General features: G+C 44.8%; 1 protein-coding gene across 1 annotated transcript in view; it reads right to left on the reverse strand.

Annotated features, from left to right (window-relative positions):
* IGSF10 (immunoglobulin superfamily member 10) overlaps positions 1-18,618 on the reverse strand; it is a 157,977-nt gene that overhangs the window by 44,194 nt on the left and 95,165 nt on the right. Inside the window, exon 5 of the mRNA XM_069618390.1 lies at positions 5,631-10,385. Coding sequence (XP_069474491.1) covers positions 5,631-10,385 — 4,755 coding nt within the window. The remainder of the gene's footprint in view (positions 1-5,630; positions 10,386-18,618) is intronic.

Genomic DNA, 18,618 nt, shown 5'->3' on the forward strand with positions numbered 1-18,618 from the left:
GGGCTCACTGGGCAGGTGGCAACCGGCAACAGTGGCGACGAGTCAGGAGGATGACTCGGGCAAGGCGGTATCTTTCATCTGGGTTTCTTTGATGGGTCGGACATAAAGCACACCGATTGAAACATGCCACGGAGAGGGACATGATCCACACGGTCAGCGGCCATCTTAGATTTCGAGCCCTTAAAGGTTGCGGCTTCGTTTGAAGCGACGGTGAGCCATCCAGGCACAATTTTTGGAAATTCATGTAGCAGACAGTCACATTGTGCAATGAATGTGCATTTTGAAATGATTTTCACATATTTTCACTACTTTTCATCGAGTATCGGGCGTGGAGCCAGGGAAGGCCTGCTATTGTGTGTATACCCTGGGCTCACCCTGCTCAATTTTTGGGACCTCTGAACTGCCTAGCATCTGCCCTGCTTTGTTTAGGGGCATTGTGACTGTGGGGAACCTTTGACCCATGGAGGCTATTAGCAATAACTGGTGCCAGTGAATCATCAAGGGCCTGCCTACGTCCATCTGTAAAGGAGGTGAAGTGGTGAGTTGCGGCCCCTTTTCATCACATCAGGGGTGCCTGTGCGCTCGCCATCATGGACGCCGGCAAACCTGCAGACCAACAGAAAGTCCCTCCACCAGCAGTCCAACAGCCACCACCAGCACTACCGCCAAGACCGCTGCTGAGACCACTGGGAGCCCTGCAGCAAATGACTGAGTTTGATATCTCAGGCGCGCCATCAAGTCTGGGGCCAAGGTGGAAAATGTGGATGGACAGGTTAGAAATGTACTTTAGAGCCACCATGGAGACTAACGATGACAGTAAGGTGGCTACCCTTTTGTACTGTGCTGGCCCTGCGGTACATGAGGTGTTCCTGTACCTCCAACCTCAGGATGGCTCATATGCGGGGGCAAAGGACGCTCTCCACAATCATTTTCTGCCCATGGCAAATGCTGTTTACGAGCACTTCCTCATGGGTGCTATGTGCCAAAAAGACGATGAGACCTTGGACACATTTTATGGGAGACTGGGCAGGCTGGCGTTCCCCTGTGCATGGAATGAACCTGATACGATGATAAGGAACCAACTCATCCAGGGGTGTGTCTCTGGCAAGCTACGCCGCCAAATCCTGAGGGAACCTGGCATCCCTCTCCCTCGCATCCTGGAACTGGGGAGGTGCCACGAGGTCTCTGAGCTGCGGGCGTCCAGCATGAAGGCAGCAGTGCACCCTACCATGGTGGAGGACATCTGTGCTATCGGCAGAGGCAGAGGGATGAGATGCCCACCAGGCAACCAACGGTAGAGGGGGCAGCCAACGGTCAACTCATGCATGAAGTGCGGGTTTGACCTCCCACATCCTGCAGAATGCCCAGCCATCGTAAAATAGTGTGGCTGCTGTGGGGTCGCTGATCACTATGCCCGCATGTGCAAGGCCCTGACACCGACAATCATTCCAAGAGGGCCGGTCCGGGCTAGCTTCTTCCATCGACAGCGCTCATCAAAAGTGGCTCAGGTGGACCAGGGAGACAACGGAAATGGTCTGGAAGGTGAGGAAGAGGAAGAAGAAAATGTATTCTTTGTGTCGAGTGTCGGTGTCTTGCGCTCCAACTCCAAGCGACAGCCCCGTTGCAACGTACTGGTCAATGAGGACTCTGTGCCAATGTTGGTGGACACTGGCGCGTCTGTGAACGTAATGCCCAGGGAACATTATGATGCCATGCAATCCCTGCCTGGCCTGTCTATGCCAAAGGCGCGCATCTTTACCTTCGGGGGTGCACAGCCGATTCTGCTAGACGGTGCGTTCATTGCAGATGTGAGGTATGGTGGGGCAAAAATCAGGGAAATGTTCTATGTCACGCCAGTGAGCAACAACACCTTACTGTGCTGTGCAGCGGCAGAGGCCCTAGGCATCGTAACTTTCGCATACTCGGTGTACGTAGATGACATCCAGGTGCTGCTGGGCAAATACTCATCTCGGTTTGAGGGCATAGGGCAAATGGCTGGTGAACCTTTCCGACTACACATTGATGGCTCTATCCAGTCTGTGGCGCTGAAGCATCGGTGGGTGTCATTCCACCTCAGAGACTTGGTGGATCAACCTTATCAAGCTGGACATTATCGATAAGGTGGAGGGCCCCAACCCGTGGGTTTCCCCAATTGTGATGGCCCGGAAGACCAAGCAGCCCGAGTCAATCAGGATTTGTGTGGACACGCGCCTGCCCAACAAGGCGATAAAGAAGGAGAGGCACCTAACACCCACTATCATTATAACCGAGCTACAGGGTGCCAGGTTTTTCTCTAAGCTGGATCTCCTGGCCGGATACCATCAGGTGGTGCTCCATCCAGAGTCACAACATATAACCACCTTCACCACACACTGCGGGCTGTACATATACAAAAGGCTCAGGTTTGGGGTGTCTTCAGCAGTGGAGGTCTTTCAAAATATCATCAGGGAGGCCCTCGCAGACCTGGAAGGGGTGCTTAATATCAGTGATGATATCCTGGTATTCGGGAGGTCAGAGGCAGAACACCTGGCCCATCTGGCAAAGACATTTGAGCGCCTAAACTCTCTGGGACTTACGCTACATCGAGATAAGTGTGAATTTCGCAAGACCACCTTAGAGTTCTTTGGCTTTGTCTTCAAGGCGGATGGGTGTCCCCTAACCGCGCAAAGTGAGAGACATTTAGGAAGCCAGGCTCCCGGAGAACGTGGCTTAGGTGAGGTGTTTCTTGGGCATGGTCACGTACTGTGGCCGGTTCATCTGGAACCTGGCATCCCGATCAGAGCCACTGCGGACACTAACAAGGAAAGATGTCACCTGGCAGTGGGGGCCATTGGAACAGGCCGCCTTCAATGACATCAAGGGTGCCCTCACTGCCATGGACACAATGGCGTTCTTTGACCCGGCTCTACAGACGGAGATCATCGTGGAATACAGAGTATAGGTGATATATCGCCCAGGCAGCAACAACGCTGCAGACTATCTTTCCAGGTATCCAAGGGGGGGGGGTAATCAGCAGTCCACGTGCACGGAGGAGGTGGATGAGTACATGCGGCTGGTGGTCGAAGCAGCAACGCCCAACTCAGTGCCGGTAGAGGAGCTGGAACGGCCTTGCCGGCTGATGAGTGTTTTGGAATCCTGAATGCGGCCATGGAACACGGGGCCAGGAGTACTGTGATGGAGTCCTTGGCCCGTAGGACACACAAGGCAAAAAGGGCCCTGGAACAGCTCTGGTGTGTACGCAAAGAACTGGCGTTCTCAGACTCTGGACTGCTGCTAAGAGGGGACAGGATAGTGATCCCAAAGGCCAAAGTGCATCAAATCATCGCCCTGGCACACCAAGGGCACTAAGGGGTGCCAAAGACAAAGGCCCGCCTCAGGCAGAAAGTGTGGTTCCTGGAGTTAGAAAGGAGAGTGAAGAAATTCGTTTCCACCTGTTTATGGTGCCAGGCAGCTTCACCTGCGCTGCGTGAGCCAACCATCGAAACCATGCCGAGAGGGACACCGCCGTGGGAGGTAGTGCACACAGACTTTGGATCCACGACCAGGGCCACTCACTTCCTGGTGGTTTTTGATGAGTGGTCCCGATATCTGGAGGTGGAGTTAGTAGAGTCTGTAGCGTTTGTGAGGGTGGTGGTAGCGCTGGAGAAAGTATTTGCAACCAACGGCCTGCCCAAGGTGCTATGCTCCGATAACGGGGCTCCATTTCAGGGCGAGAGCTCTGCGGACCTCATGAAAGGGTATGGCATACACCACAGGAAGGTCACCCCACTGTGTCCCAGAGCGAACGGAAAAGCGGAGCGGATGATGTGCACACTGAACAAGGTCTTCCGGATCCCCCAGGGCAAAGGCGAGTGTCCGCAAAGGGCACTGTATGTGTTCTTGTGAGGATACCGGGCCACCCCGCATTCATCCATGGGGGTGGCGCCGGCAGAGGCGTTGTTTCAGCGCTGTCCGAGGGACATCATACTGGAGGTGGGAGAGCGAGAACCCGCTGTCATTGATAATGAGCAGGTGGAAGAGGAGACAAGGTCAAGGACGGAGCTGGAGAATGCCTGGAGGGGTCTGAGAACACCAAGACTGGCCCCGGGGGATGGGTCCTGGTGAGGAATTGACATCCTCAGGGCAAGCTCTCCCTCACCTCTGAGCCGGCCCGTTGGACGTGGTGGCAGTGAAGGTGTCAATGGTAACCGCGTCTGATGGAACAGCATCTGTCAGCAGGAATGACAGGTTCTTTAAGAAACTGGGGGAGCCCAGGGCAGAGACTATGCTGGACATGGAGCTGGAGGAGGAGCCCGACGAGGGCGGCGGACCCCTAGTCCAGGTGGGGTCTCTGGCCCATGACGAGCATGGCAAAGGACAGACTGGCAGGAAGTACCCCCTGAGGACAGGGCGAGGGAAACCTGCCCGTTTTACGGACTAAGTCATGGACTGAGTGAGAGTTGTTATGTGGGGTATATCCCGGAGCCCACGGAGACTGATGTCACTTGGGGACCCAGAGTGGGTTTCATTAAAGGGGTTTTCGGGGACCTGTTGATGTTGTGTGCTGTGATGTTTGGTAGTTAGTTCTTCCTTTTCAGTTGTTGTTATGGAAAAGGAGGAGTGTGGCGCTGCCCCTTTAAGGGCACGCGCATGTGACGGAGTGACATATCACTCCGTCACATGCTGCTATAAATAAACGGGGCATTCCCGGCAGCACCAGAGCCATCGGGGAGCCCGCACCAGCAACACTGTGTCCTTGTGTCTGTGTCCAGAGGTGGGGGGCTCAAGGGGCAGGTGGCAACCGGCAACACACTCCATACAGGCAGGTGCAGAGAAAGACCTATTCAAAACAGTCCCTATTAAAGTAGATTTGTTAGTCAATGTATGTGAAAAAACACTAGAGACCAAAAGCTTGAGCAAGGCACATAATGCAGCCCCCGACATTACGGTTAAGAAGTGATGTGAGGTTAAGCCATTTATGGAGTGTCTGTTGGTCAATCGCTACTGGGGCAGCATCAAGGACAAACGTTGTACAAACACATCAGAGCCACATATGGCCTGTGAAAAATGTTTCTTTATGCTCATTAAGATTCAGCATCACATGGCGGAGTGCCATGATCTCCGTAGGTCAGTACCAAACACACAGATGACAAATTACACATAGGAGGAGATGCTCGTACACATCATACAACCTGTGATAGTACTGACAGCCGAGTAAATCAAACTGTAGCTCCATATGACTGCAATGCTTTAGGAGTACTGTAAACAGGTGAATACATGGCCAAACCCATTGATAATAGGCACATTGATGAAGGAGAAGAGGTCAAAAGCAGATATGAAAGAGCACAGTACATGGAGCTCTGGAGAAGTAGGCATCTGAAAATGGAGTAGAGCACTTCCAGGAAGGCAGAGAAAACTTTTATCTTCACTGTTAAAAGGAACGTTTCAAACTACGACACCCCAGGGTGATTATGTGTTAGACTTTGAGGTTCAAATACATGATTTAAGGTAAAGTAATTGCTCATGACATGAGCATTTGGTGCAATATATTCTTAGCACATGACTACAAGTGACTTCACATTGAACTGAGGCTAACTTGTTAATTTACACTCTAAACAATCATAGCATATGTGCAATACAGAATCGCTCACCTGATGATACTTTGGTCCAATGAATTGTTGGCACCGGATTTCCACTGGCTTCACATGGAATAAAAGCATCAGAGTTTGCCAAAACAGTGAAGCTTGCTACCTTTCCCCCCAGGATCTTGGGCTTTCTTGGTCTGTCACTCGGAAGAGTCTCTGTGGTCAACTGCCTCATGGTGGTTGCTTCATGTTTTGCTTTATTTTGCAAATGGTTCTTCCTAGGATACTTGTCAGAGTTGATCACAGGAGTATCACTAGTTAGAGACTGTGCTTTTTTAAAAATAGTTTCAGGGTTTGCTTTAAGTGTTATGCTTTTTTCTGTCATTTCCGGGACAGCTTTGATCCTTTTTTGCCATTGTTGAGGAGAGGTGCTTTGCTCAAATAAAATCAGTGGTGTCGCTGTGACTACAGGTGATAATGGAGCAGGGGTCTGTACGTTAGGGTACAGTGCTGAGGTAGCAAGAGTTGGAGAACGTGTACTTGTGATTATTTGAGATGCAGTTGTAGGCATAGCTTCTGTGTAGTGGTCATTGATGATTTCATTTTTGTATGTTTCATGAGAATCGGCTAATCCAACATTCATACTTTCAGATTTGTTGTTATGGTTCAATGCAGGTGATTCACTCGGCAAAAGTATTCTTTTGGTTAATGGATTGTAGTATGTTGTAGACTCCTGAAAATGTGTCAATGGCTTTTTTGTGCTCAGAATGTCCCGCAATGTATTACATACAGTCATCACGGTTGTGTCAGTTTTCAAAGGTGGTTTACTTGCTGGGGTTGTTGTTGATGCTTTTGTTGATGTCCTTCTCTCAGTTTTCACTGATGCAGTTAGGGGTTGTTGCTGGCTAGTAACTAAATATGGCATTGCTGTTGCCATTCCAGAAATATGCTGGCTAGCCAAGGGCATGGAGGATGTTGTCGGAGTATAAAAAGGAGTGGTCATCTGAGAGGACCCTTTCTCTTGCAGTGCCGCAGAGACCTTCCATTGGGCTGCCTCGGTGCTCTGTTGAGTTGTAGTCTTCTTACGTGGTCGCTTTCTCTTCACCCCTTTCCGTTTTCCTGCATTGGATGCTCTCATGTAGAAAGCTGTAGTTTCACTTGATGAGAAGCTGCCACCAGTGATAGTTACTGTCATGGTGGACGTTGGAATATGACTGTTTGTATTCACTTCTTCAATTAAGTGCATTGCCAGACTTGAAGCTTGGGTTGATGGTGGTATCTCCGCGGTGAAGGAAGACAACATACGAGTAGGTCTTAAAGTGATATCGTCATCTAATATTGAAGTTTTAGTTAGAGGTACTGGCATACCTGTAATATTCTCTGATGCAGATGCTAAAGAGGAAGGCACAACTACAGAAACTGGCAGTGTGGAAGCTGGGATAAGTGATTCTGTAGCACGCATTGTCGTTGCAGTTCTAGGTGTTTGCACCTTTGGCTTTCTAAGTTTCCTCAATATTTCCTTTTGTATTTGGCCATTCCCAATGAATCTATGCCAGGGAATTTTTCCTTTCAATGTTTTTGATGAAGTTCTAGACTTTGCAGTTGGTGGCTTTAACTGCACTGTTACATATTCTTTACTACCTTGGGTTGACAATGAGGGTGACATTGTTGTACTAACAGACTTAGCAGTTACATTGGTCAGGAACATTGCTGAGGTAAGAGAAATTCCTTTTGTGGTATATGTTGGTGATGATACCGTAGATTCAAACACTTCCATAGTTTTAGTCTTGGGCTTTATCATTTCTTCATAGGTATGTGTCGATTTTGGTCTTCTGTCGTCAGGCTCAGAAATCCAAACTTTGTTTGTTGCATCTGTCACTTCTGGTATTGGTACAACTGTGGATTTTTGTGAGTACATTTTCTGTGAGGTGTTTTGTCTCGTGCTTGGTGTAGGCAGGGGCACAGGAACAACTAGAGGAGGAGTGGTTGATGAATGCTCATATTTTGTTGCAAGTTCTGTAGCTGATGTCACGGTTGTACTTTCACTTATTGATTCTTTTCGTTCTGGTCTAAAAAATGGATATCGATCTTTAATGTTTGGGATGCGATCAGGTCTAACAATGCGTCTTTTTCCAGAAATTCTTCGCCTCCCATAATGCTGTTTTGAATTTGGTGTATTAGGAGTAACATCTCGTATTATCTGAATTTGCTGATGTGTGATAATGGTTGAGCCTGGAGGTAATCCAGGTGCTATGATGTGTTGAGTAGTCTGGAAGTAAACATGGCCTATTTCATTTTCAGTTTCTGTAACAGCCATTAAATCTCTTTCGAGACTTGATTTTGCAGAAGTTGAATATGGGGGATGACGTTTGTCTGTTGTTTTCTGTGATGTTGGTAGGTAGGTGGATACATCTTCATTTGGGGTTTCGGGTGTTAATTTATTATATTTTGAAATGTCATCAGAAATTATGTTGTTTTGTGTGTTCATGTCGACAGTTGTAAAATGAAGCTCCCCTGTAGTAAATGGTGCCATGGTATTCATGTTTGTAGAAGCAACATTGAATAGATGGTTGCCTGTTGAAGGAAACATGCTTGCTTCATTTAATGTAACATTTAATGGAGTAAGTGTAGTTGGGTGATCTTTATTTGGGTAGCTAGTTGTAACATTGAGTGCAACGGGCATTGTTGGAGATTTAGTGATGCCAGTTAGAGTAGTTACTTTTTCTACATCAGATGCAGTTGTTAATTCTTGACCCAATATATCTTTTTCAAGAACTGGAATAGATTGCTGTAGAGTTGTGACCCTTTTTTCTGTTTGTATTGTAGTTGCATGTATTCCATCAGTAAATGAATTTGGAGGTTCAGATGTTTCTGCATCAATGACCATTGGCATGAGAACAGGAGGTATTTCCTCAGTTGTCACACTAGGAGTGGTTTGAGAATGAGTAGTAAATATTAGTTGAGTGCCTTTAGTCACTGTTCCTAGTGACAGCTGACTTGTGGTTGTTTCTTTCGGCATTTTAGTTGTCAGTATCAAAAACCCCTCTTCTGTTGGAAGGAAGTCATCCCCAGACATTTCTTCCCCATCACCTGATAGTTTTGCAAAATTATTCACCTGTGTTCTTTCCATGTTAGCTGTGATGCTTTCCTTTGTAGTTGCAGGCACAGATTTTCTCTTGGTCTTTTCTAAAAGAGCTGCCCAGCGTTGTGGATCAATGCGCCTGCTACCATGATTAAATTGTCTCCTTTGGCCTCGAGTTTGCTTGCTTGGTTTATTCCCCCTTTTATTGAACTGAATCTTACTTTCATTTGTCACACGCTGCCTGCTGACTGCTTCTTTTTTAGAAACCCCCGTTGATGTTTCACTTATAAGGGATTGTGTAGTTGTTAATGGCACATAGTTTTCAGTAGCCTCTGTCAAATCTTCATTCCTAGTTGTTAATGGAACATAGTGTTCTGTGACATCTGTCAACTCTTCATTCCCAGATCCTTCACTTACCCAATCCTCAGTGAGAACTACTCCTTTACTCTGTGCATAATTGACACCTTCTTGAGTCAAAACCTTGACAACCAACACATCAAAGCCATATGCATTAGCTGCTACACATCTGAAATAACCTCTATCACGTTCTGTAAGTTCCTGTATATTTAAAGTTCCATTTGGAAACATGTTTTTGTGTTTTGAAGCATAATTGATTACAGAATTGTCTGGAAGGATCCAAGTTACAGAAGCATCTGGAATACCAGAGGAGTGGCATGGAAGGGAGAGACTTTCGCCAGTAAATGGAGAAATCTCTGCTCCATTCAGAGTCTCGTGTTCCACATCAGGATTAACCACAACAATTCGGAAGGTCAGCACATCTGCATCATGATAATTTGTTCCAATACAGTGATACACACCAGTGTCAAAGCTATCCACTGCTCTTAGAATGAATTTACCACTTTTGGTTATTATAATACGTCCCTCTTCACTGTTATATGGTGCTCTCACTTTGCTTCCATCGGGCAGAATCCATTCAACGACAGGAGTTGGCTCTCCGATGACCTGGCAATCTAACTCCACAGTCCCACCAGTGACAACTGAATGCTCTGTTTGTGTGGTATTATCCTTTAAAATCATAGCCCACTTGTATCGTAAGGGCTTTTCATCATATTGTTCCAATACTATTCGGGCATCTGCAATGTATCTAACATGGAGTGTGTTAAGAGTAGTTGCTGTCCGGTCCAATTGCAATGTTATCTGTTCTTGCATTACCCAGCTAGGCTCGGCTCTGAGTTCAGCTTCGATGTTCGTGAAAACTTCATCCTCAGAACTAACTTGCTTGTAAGTGTAGCTGACATAAGGAGCCTTGGTGAGTAAAAGCTCCTGCCTAAGTTTCATGGGGGAATCACTATACATTGCCAGTATACCCCACAACTTTTGAATATGATCATAATCAATATTGCAGACCAAAAACGTGGAAAAAGATGTTCTTAGAAGTGTGTGGCCATTGCTTCTATCCAACATCACTGGAGACATTTTGGAAGGTCTTTGAATGGTGCAAGCTAAGTTTGCTTCGTTCCCTGTTTGATCAGTCATATTTAAGATGAGGGATCCTATAGGGGCTATGAAATCCTTGGGGGATATTGAAGTGAAATCCCCCTCGTTGTTTTCGGCAGCATTCTTTAATTTGAGGGACGCATCTATGGTAGGTTTCACACAAGACATATCGGCAGCGGGAATCTCGGACAAATACTTTCCTTTGTGCTGTCTTGGGTTGGAACACACAGGACATTGCTGGCCACCAGAATAAGTCCTGTCTCTCTTGCATTTTATGATGTCTAGAAAAGAAAAAAACAATATAAATTGAAATTTGTAATTGAAAATGCCTTAAATGTTTTCTGTCTTTTTTTCTCACTCACATTCATTTGTTTGCATTTATAATAATCAGAAGAACTCGGTTCAAGACCTGGAGAAATTAATTTGTTTGCTGAGGAAATACAATATGCTCACAAACCATCAGTAACTTTTGAGCGTTTGTGTTTCTTGTTTCCCTTTGTGTCTTTCTTTGTGCTGTGTGTATGTGATGGGGATAATGTAAGACGGTGCAATCATATAGACAATTAGATACATATCATATCAAGGGTTTACATGGAAGGGCATGGACGGAGGGATACAGAGCGTCACCTATTTGGAGACCCACATTTCCCTAATTAAGAACTTCATACAAGTGTGTTAAAACACTTTTTATAGAGACACATTTTATAAGACTCATCGGAAATGGTTTTTTCCCAGTGGCATATTTTCATGAAAATCATCAAAGAAATGACATCACATGTTAAGTGGCATGATAGCAGGTGACAGTTCTTGATATTTGATATCGATGAGTGGCAACTCACAGATTGCTGAGAGTATCTTTATTGAACTTTAGGGTCTAACAAAAATCTAGTTAATTTAATATAAGGCTTGAGAATGTGAAAACAGAGATTGAATCAGGGGAACGCCTAAGGCATATTACCTTTAAGTACTTCAGTACCCTGATTCAAAGCATTCAACAGAGATAGAAACCAGCAGGTGTAGTAATTGCTGATCCAAGCTACCCGTTAAATGCCACAGGCTTTTTTCAGAAATGTAATAGCCACCCGTGCACAGGGAACTGCTGTAGTCATCCAACTTAACAGATGGGAATTTTCACAACAGGGGACAGGACTGCCTGGAAAAGCCACATACATGTGGAAGATAAACAAAATGTATGTTTCTCTCGGAGAAGCAACTCTTTAGCGGGGGAAATTGGAAATAATTCATAATAACAGTGGTATTGTGAATGCAATTTTGATCTTGTGGAATCCAAAGCTGTAGGATCACCAGTACCTCCTCTCCAGTGCAATGTCAAATACTCACACAAGACTGAAACATGTTGGTCTTACATGGTAATCTCAACAGGTTTAAAGAGCTGTTTGACCGAGACATTAATTATGTTCATTTTTTTATTGCCTACAAATAAGTATATATGTACAATGTTGGTATAGGTCCAAATATGCTCACCATGAAGATTGGGTGCATGAAATAATTAGAAAGCAACCATTGCTTTCACATTGGGTCTCATTACGACCCTGGCGGAAGACCATGGTCCATGCCGGTAAGTTACCGACTCCGCCATGGAGAAAGGGGGAATTACCACCCCATTACAAGGTTGGCGGGGCGGTAATTCCCCCTTCCTCCATGGCCCTTCCCCATTCCCATTTTTGCCTCATAGGGCTCAATGGGAATGGGGAAGGCGCTAAGTACGGTGCCGCAAATTGCGGCACCGTAATTAGCACCAAGGTCCCTTTGTGGGTCCCTACTTTAACGGCTGGTTTACACCAGCCGTTAAGGTCGGGTCCCGCAAAGGGACCTCGTAATTAGGCGCTAATAGGTTAATGGCGCCGCAGCCTTTTATGGCACCGTTAACCCATTCGCGCCTGGGTCGTAATGAGGCCCATTGTCAGTGGTTATCTGAGTTAGCCTTTGTATTTCTCATTAGATAGGCTGTCCAAATGATAGATACCCTGTGGATGCTGAATGGACACTGATTCTGATGTTTGCAAATGTGGTTCTACATTTTTATTTTAAGAACAATATGGTAGCTTGTGGGGCAGGGTAAAAGCAGAGAGTTAAGCCCTTTTTTCACACATCTGTACTATACCCTTTACCTGGAGGGTATATATTAGAATCATTGGCTTATCTCCTCTAAAGGTCAGAAAATATCACACAGAAAATGACTTAATTCTATAATAGCACGTATTATAATAGTCCTGAGAAGCAGGAGGAATCTGACATGAAGCACTAAATAGAAACCTGTGGATATTAATTTAGAGGGTGATTTAGAGCTGTGAAACAGACAAGTACAGTTAATATTTCTAATTTACGTATAATATGTCTTTACAATGCAGATTTCACTAGCCAAATGACTACCCTTTTCCATAGCTGGCCTATGGTAATTTAATATGACCATTTATGCTATGAACATGCAAAGGAAATCAAATATGGCAATAATGGAGTCTTGCTTAAGCCAGGTATATGTAAGACCAATTCAACTATATGGGTAATTCAGACAGTGTCTCTTTGCCCACTGTTCTTAGAGAGGCACAAATTCAACTCACTGATGATACCAAACAAAACTCAAACACATGTCTGGAGTTGCTGATGGCCCTCTGGTTCAAAGGAGAATGGCCAATAATTTCAATGCTGGACTGCCATTTTGGGTGTGACCAGACTGATATGCAAATGGACATTTATCCTCTGTGAAAAGTACGTTGTATAGAAATGTGGTTTGTAGTCCCATCAGGTTCTTTGACCATGTTCGTTCTCTGTAGAGGGTTCCCATATTTTGGCAAATATTTGACCTGAAACATGAGTAAAGATTTTCAAACTGCAAAGTGTTTACATGTTTGAATTTTAAAAACTCCGGTTGTGTGCTAGATTCTAAAATAAGGTGGAATTCCAGGATTTTATATGAATTTGAATACATTTTTCCCACAGGAATTTTAAATTATGAATGCAACAATGACTCCGAAAAATCACAATGTACAACCATAATCCCTGAGAGGTGAGGTAAAAGGATCCAGCAGTAAAAAAGAGAAACTGCGTGGCCCAAGAAGGTCCACAGTGACTCCATTGTGATCAGCAGTACACTCCATATGAGGGCTCATGCAAAATGGCACCTGTGTCGCCTGGGATTTGAGCATAACTCCCGAATGGAGCACCCCATGTCTGAGTCAGTCCAAGATGATGATGATTCCAGATGACGCAGAGACAACATATGCCATAGGCAAGTGTCAAAAGCTGTTCTATTGTAGGGACCCCAGCTCCCCAATATAATTCTGCCAGCTGCTTGATTTCAGTGCCATGCACTGGATTCACCACTAGACTGTTATTATGATTGAACTTACCAACCTGGCACATAGTGATGTGAGAATATGCCTGCAGCCACCTGCAAAGTGCGACTGCATGGTGATTCACATAAAGAAGTAGATTTGTCACACACAATTTGCATGCAATGCACTTTGCACAGGCAAGCCGGCCCAATAGTCAAAAAACGTTTTAAATGGAAGGGACATGTCTCTAGAACAGAAAATGTGTATATAAACCTTTAAAATACAATACATAAAGACATAAACTTCTGCTTCTTTACCTGAAAGTGGTGCAAAACCTGGAGGAAAGCAAACCAGAGAGATATCTGAAAAAGTTGCACCTGTTCCTTTGGTTTTTCCCTCTTCAAAATAGCAAGAACATGATCATCGTTCAATACAATTCTGAGTACAATACAGGCAGAATATATGTGTAAAAGCTTAATAAAATGAAACAAGGCTAAGGTGGAACACGTGCTGTTAGTCCGAAAATGTCCAACCCAGAGTGCTTAATAAACAACTCAAGTCACTCTGAGTTGACTCAACAACATTCCGCATTAGCCTACCTGCCTTGAAGACATATCACACTTATGACCTAACTTAATGTAGCTTGATTAGACTGAGCTGTATATCATAATCTTAGGTTCTGTGTTTGGGGTTACCAGTAAAGGGTAGCATGACAAAGAATACCGTACCCTTACACAAGATAACTAGATATCTGAAAATATTGACTCTTACATCCAGTATTTTTAAAATAATTCCCACAATCGTGAAAAGTCTGTTAGTGACCAACCTCCATGAAAATAGGCATACCACCTAAAACAATGGTGTAAATCGAGACATAACAACTTCCCATATACTAAATTGATGGGTCTGGAGGAGTGGCAATGTCTATGCAAAGAAAATAAGGGACCCACCCATGCCCATCTGAAATTATACATAAATTGTCTTCTATTGCAACTTTACCCTGTTCAAGTTTTTATTTATTTTCATGTAGAAAGTTATGTATCTTAAATCAATAAAAAGACCTTCCCTAAAATTTCCCCATCATGCTTCACCCCAAGTTTAAATTGATCCAGAGGGATGCTGTAGATACTCTATAGAAGCTCAACGTTTGGTCAAATATCAACCCTGTTGTAGTAGAGTAGCAAACACTGCACATGCCAAATTGAGGGACAGTTGTACAATTAAATATAAGGGTCCTTCACCCCCTGCTTAAGTAAGCTTAACCTAAAGCAATCATGGACAAACCATGAAACACCTTTTGGAAACATTGGGGCAGTAATGTGTTGAGGCCTTTCTCTGTGGGACTACCATGAGCATCTGGTCACAGACCCACAATGGTGTCCATGTAGGACTAAGGACGCAGAGCTCAAAGACACACAACTTTATTGAACAATTCCTTCCTTCCAACTCCCTGTGCTCTCCTCCATCATTTCCCTTTCCTGCCTCGCCTGGGCGCATCCCCTTCCAGCAGTAGAACATTAGCAAGACATTTCAACCTGACCCCCTTTTATTCCTTTAATCCATGGAATTACCCCATTTATTCAATGAGTTGATGAAGCCGCACTCTCACACTTTGTGGCCTTTCTTGTCTGGCTCCTTGACACTCTTCCATCCCAGCCCCAGCGAGATCCTCAGGGGGGGCATGTATTTTGATTCCTCACCATCTCCTCGATATAAGTTGTCTAACTGATGAGCATTCCCTACACCTGATTCATCCTTCTGAGTTCTTCACAATTTCCCAACCGCCTTCCTGAAAAGGGATGAATTTCAGGTCACTTGGTGATGGTCACCTTCAGCCATAACTAGTGATCCTTTCTTCATTGTTATTATTAGTGGGTCTTCATGAAATGCATCTGTGTTTTTGTGGGTTCAGTACTGCTTTACCACTACCACATCTCCAACCTCCAATCTGGACTCTTTAACCCTATGTTTCACATCAGCATTTCATTTCACCTTTCCTTCTCCTGTCTTTGTCCCTCTTATACCCTTCTAAGCATGCTGGGATGTATAGCATGCAGGTTTGTATATTTCTTCTGAAGGACATTTCTGCATTGTGCTGTGCGGCTCACTTGTGTAGTATTGCAGTAGTTGATGCATCACCTGTTCATATGGCTTCCCATTTAAAAGGGGGCTATTTGCAGGGCCCTTTTTAAGTTTGCCATGAATAGCTTTACTGTTCCGTTGGCCTGTGGTCATAGTGTCGTCACTCGCCTATGCTTGAACCCCATGTGCTCTGAAAATGTTCGGAAATCTTGGCCTGTGAATGGAGGCCCATTGTCCGATTTGATGATCCTCAGAATGCCATATGCTGTGAACATTTGGTCGAGAACTGTGATGGTATGATGAGCTGAGGTTGAGCCTATAAATTGGGCTTCTGGGAACCTGGAATATTTATACATGGCCACCAGTAGATATTGACCTCCATCTATCAGCCCAAAGAAGTCAATGGCAACCTCCTGCCATACCCTCTCCAGTAGCTCCATCATCCACCAAGGCTCAGGATTTGATGCTGGCATTATGAGGCAACATGTAGAGCACCCTTTCAGTAGTTCCTCCACTTTAGAGGGTTCCATGTTTTAATATACCTGCAAATATATCGCCATACAAATATATCACCATTTTTATGCGGCGATATTAAGGCATGGAACCTGCGGGGGACACCTCTGCAACTCCTGCATTATTTTTAAAGGAGCAGTGGACACCCCCACAACCCCAGCTCCCAAAACCCCCCAAAATTACCCCCTCCTCCCCAAAAAATATTGCCTACGGCCGTTCCAAATGACCATATATACAGCGATATTTTTGGTGGGGATAATATTAACTGATACCCTTGAGAGTCAAGTCTTGGAAACCACACTTTCTGCCTAAGCAGCTGTTTGGCTGAGATGATGCACAAGTGGCCTTCATATGCTAAATTCATGACCTGGCATCTCATGGTAGAAGGTATGACCATTTTGTTCCCTTTAAGCAGTGAGCCTTGTTTGGATATGGAGAGTTGCTCCTTTACCAGCAGGACGTTTCTAATGTCACTCTGTGTCTCAGGTGATTCCCTTTCAATTACTTTCTTGGCCCTCCTCCACTTTACAGATTTGAGACATTCTCCTATAACTTGGAATGCTCTGTCCTGTTCTGCCTCCTTTAATGTTTGCACATAGTCCATTCCATTGGATGTGACCTGCTGTACGATGTAGTGTATGTATCTGTCTGCCACTGATGGTTCAGGGATTGCAGATGGTTTTGGGTGCCTGGATAAGAAGTTTGCAGGGTTTCCTCCTTCACTGGTCTATGAATTATACTGAATGCATAGTCCTGCAGTCGCAAATCCCACTGTGTGATGCATGGGGCATCTTCGCCTGAGGTTTTCCATATATGAATAGCATTGCCTAATGGTCTAGTATAATTGTAAACAGCTTCCCATAAAGAAAGAGGTGGAAGTGCTCACATGCCCACACAACTGTCAGGGTCTCTTTTTTGGCTTGGGAATGAGCCTGCTCAGTCTTCAACAGGCTCCTGCTGGCATATAATACTATGTGTCATCATTGTCAAAGTAGGCCATGTCCTTCGCTTTCGAGATCCTCCTGCAGATGTAGTCAAAAGCTTATTGGCATTGGGTTGACTATTAATATGGGTTGTGTTATTTCATGAGGGCTCTCAAAGTGTTGCTTATAGTCACAAGGTCCTTGATGTACCTCTTACAGTAGTTAGCAAGCCCTAAGAGCAATCTTAATTCCAAGACATTTGTGGGTGAGGGGTCTCGTTCAGTGCCAATACTTTATCAGGGTCAGTCGCCATCCTTTGCTCCGAGAATATATGTCCAAAGAACTGCAGTGTTGTTTTGCGGAATTCACATTTGTCTTCATTGAGAGCAAGATTGGCCTCCTCCAACACCAAGCATACCCTTGCTAGTGTTCAATTGTGTCATTCAATGCTTGTGCGAAAGACCAAATTGCCATCGTTATAGTTCAATCAGTTTGGTATGTGCTTAATGGCATTGTGTATCTCAGCTTAAAATATTTCTGCTGCTAACGACACACCCCAAAACCAAATCTTTTATAACGGTATAGGCCCAGGTGTGTAATACATTTGGTGATGTATCTTGATTCAGGGCTTAGTTCTAGCTGGTGGTAGCTCCTATTGAAGTCCAGTTTTGAGAATAAGTTTGCCCTGTTTAACAGGTGTATTATGTCCGTTATGGGGGGCCCTGGTTACATTCTCTCTTTATGGCTTGGTTGGACCACCTCATGTCCACACACAGTCGACTGGCATTGGAACCTTTCTTTGGCACCAGCACAATATGTGATACACACAGTTGTCAAACAACATATTATACCATCTAGATAGTATGAATATATATTGGCCTAGGCCAAGTCGCTCTGCGAGCAAATCTGTGTTGCAAGGTCCTGACCTTAGACCTGTGTAAGCCGCCATTTTAGGTTTATCCGCCATTCTACATCCGCTCTCTCAAATCACCCTGTTTTCTAAGATGGTGGACAGTGTCGTTTTGAATGTAACATGGCCGTCTTGACCTCTGTGTGCAAGTTAATGTGTAAACTGCCTGCAGGCCAAATGTTAGGGTCATGTACTTAGACCTTGTCCCTCGTTGACCTGTGTATAAAGGATTACCTGTACCAACGAGACTAATCCATGAACGTATATCGTGCACAATACTGTTTGAGCATCTTATGTGAACACTTGTTTTACTATATTGTATAAAGTTGTGTGTAGAGGCTCAACGCGAAATACAAAGACACACTGTTGCTATTGTAACATGTTTGCGAATGTGTTAAGGATAACCCCTAAATGTATAGCTGCATAAATTATGGAACGAACCCGGCACGAACCTTAGATCCTAGATTCATTAACCTGCAAGTGGTTTGGACATCATGTTTTGGAGTGTATAAAAGGTGCGACTATTCTGATGTACAGCCCACTCACTTCCCACACCGAACGGGCTGGTATTCGCTGTGGTGAACTGAGGGCCTGATAGCTATCTGATACTCTGTTTCTTTGAAAACTGTTCAGTTACTTTGAATAAAGATCTCTGTATTTTTATAACCTGCGTTTGGTGTATTTCCTTTTGAAGGTACTCAGCCTCGACATCTTCTTTTGCTTTCACAGAGTGAGCCCTAACTCTGGCTCTATGATGCCCTGTTCCAAAAATATGTTTAGCTTCTCCTCT

This window comes from Ambystoma mexicanum, chromosome 10 (genome assembly GCF_040938575.1).
Source record: "Ambystoma mexicanum isolate Mex_15411 chromosome 10, UKY_AmexF1_1, whole genome shotgun sequence".
NCBI classification, from domain to species: domain Eukaryota; kingdom Metazoa; phylum Chordata; class Amphibia; order Caudata; family Ambystomatidae; genus Ambystoma; species Ambystoma mexicanum.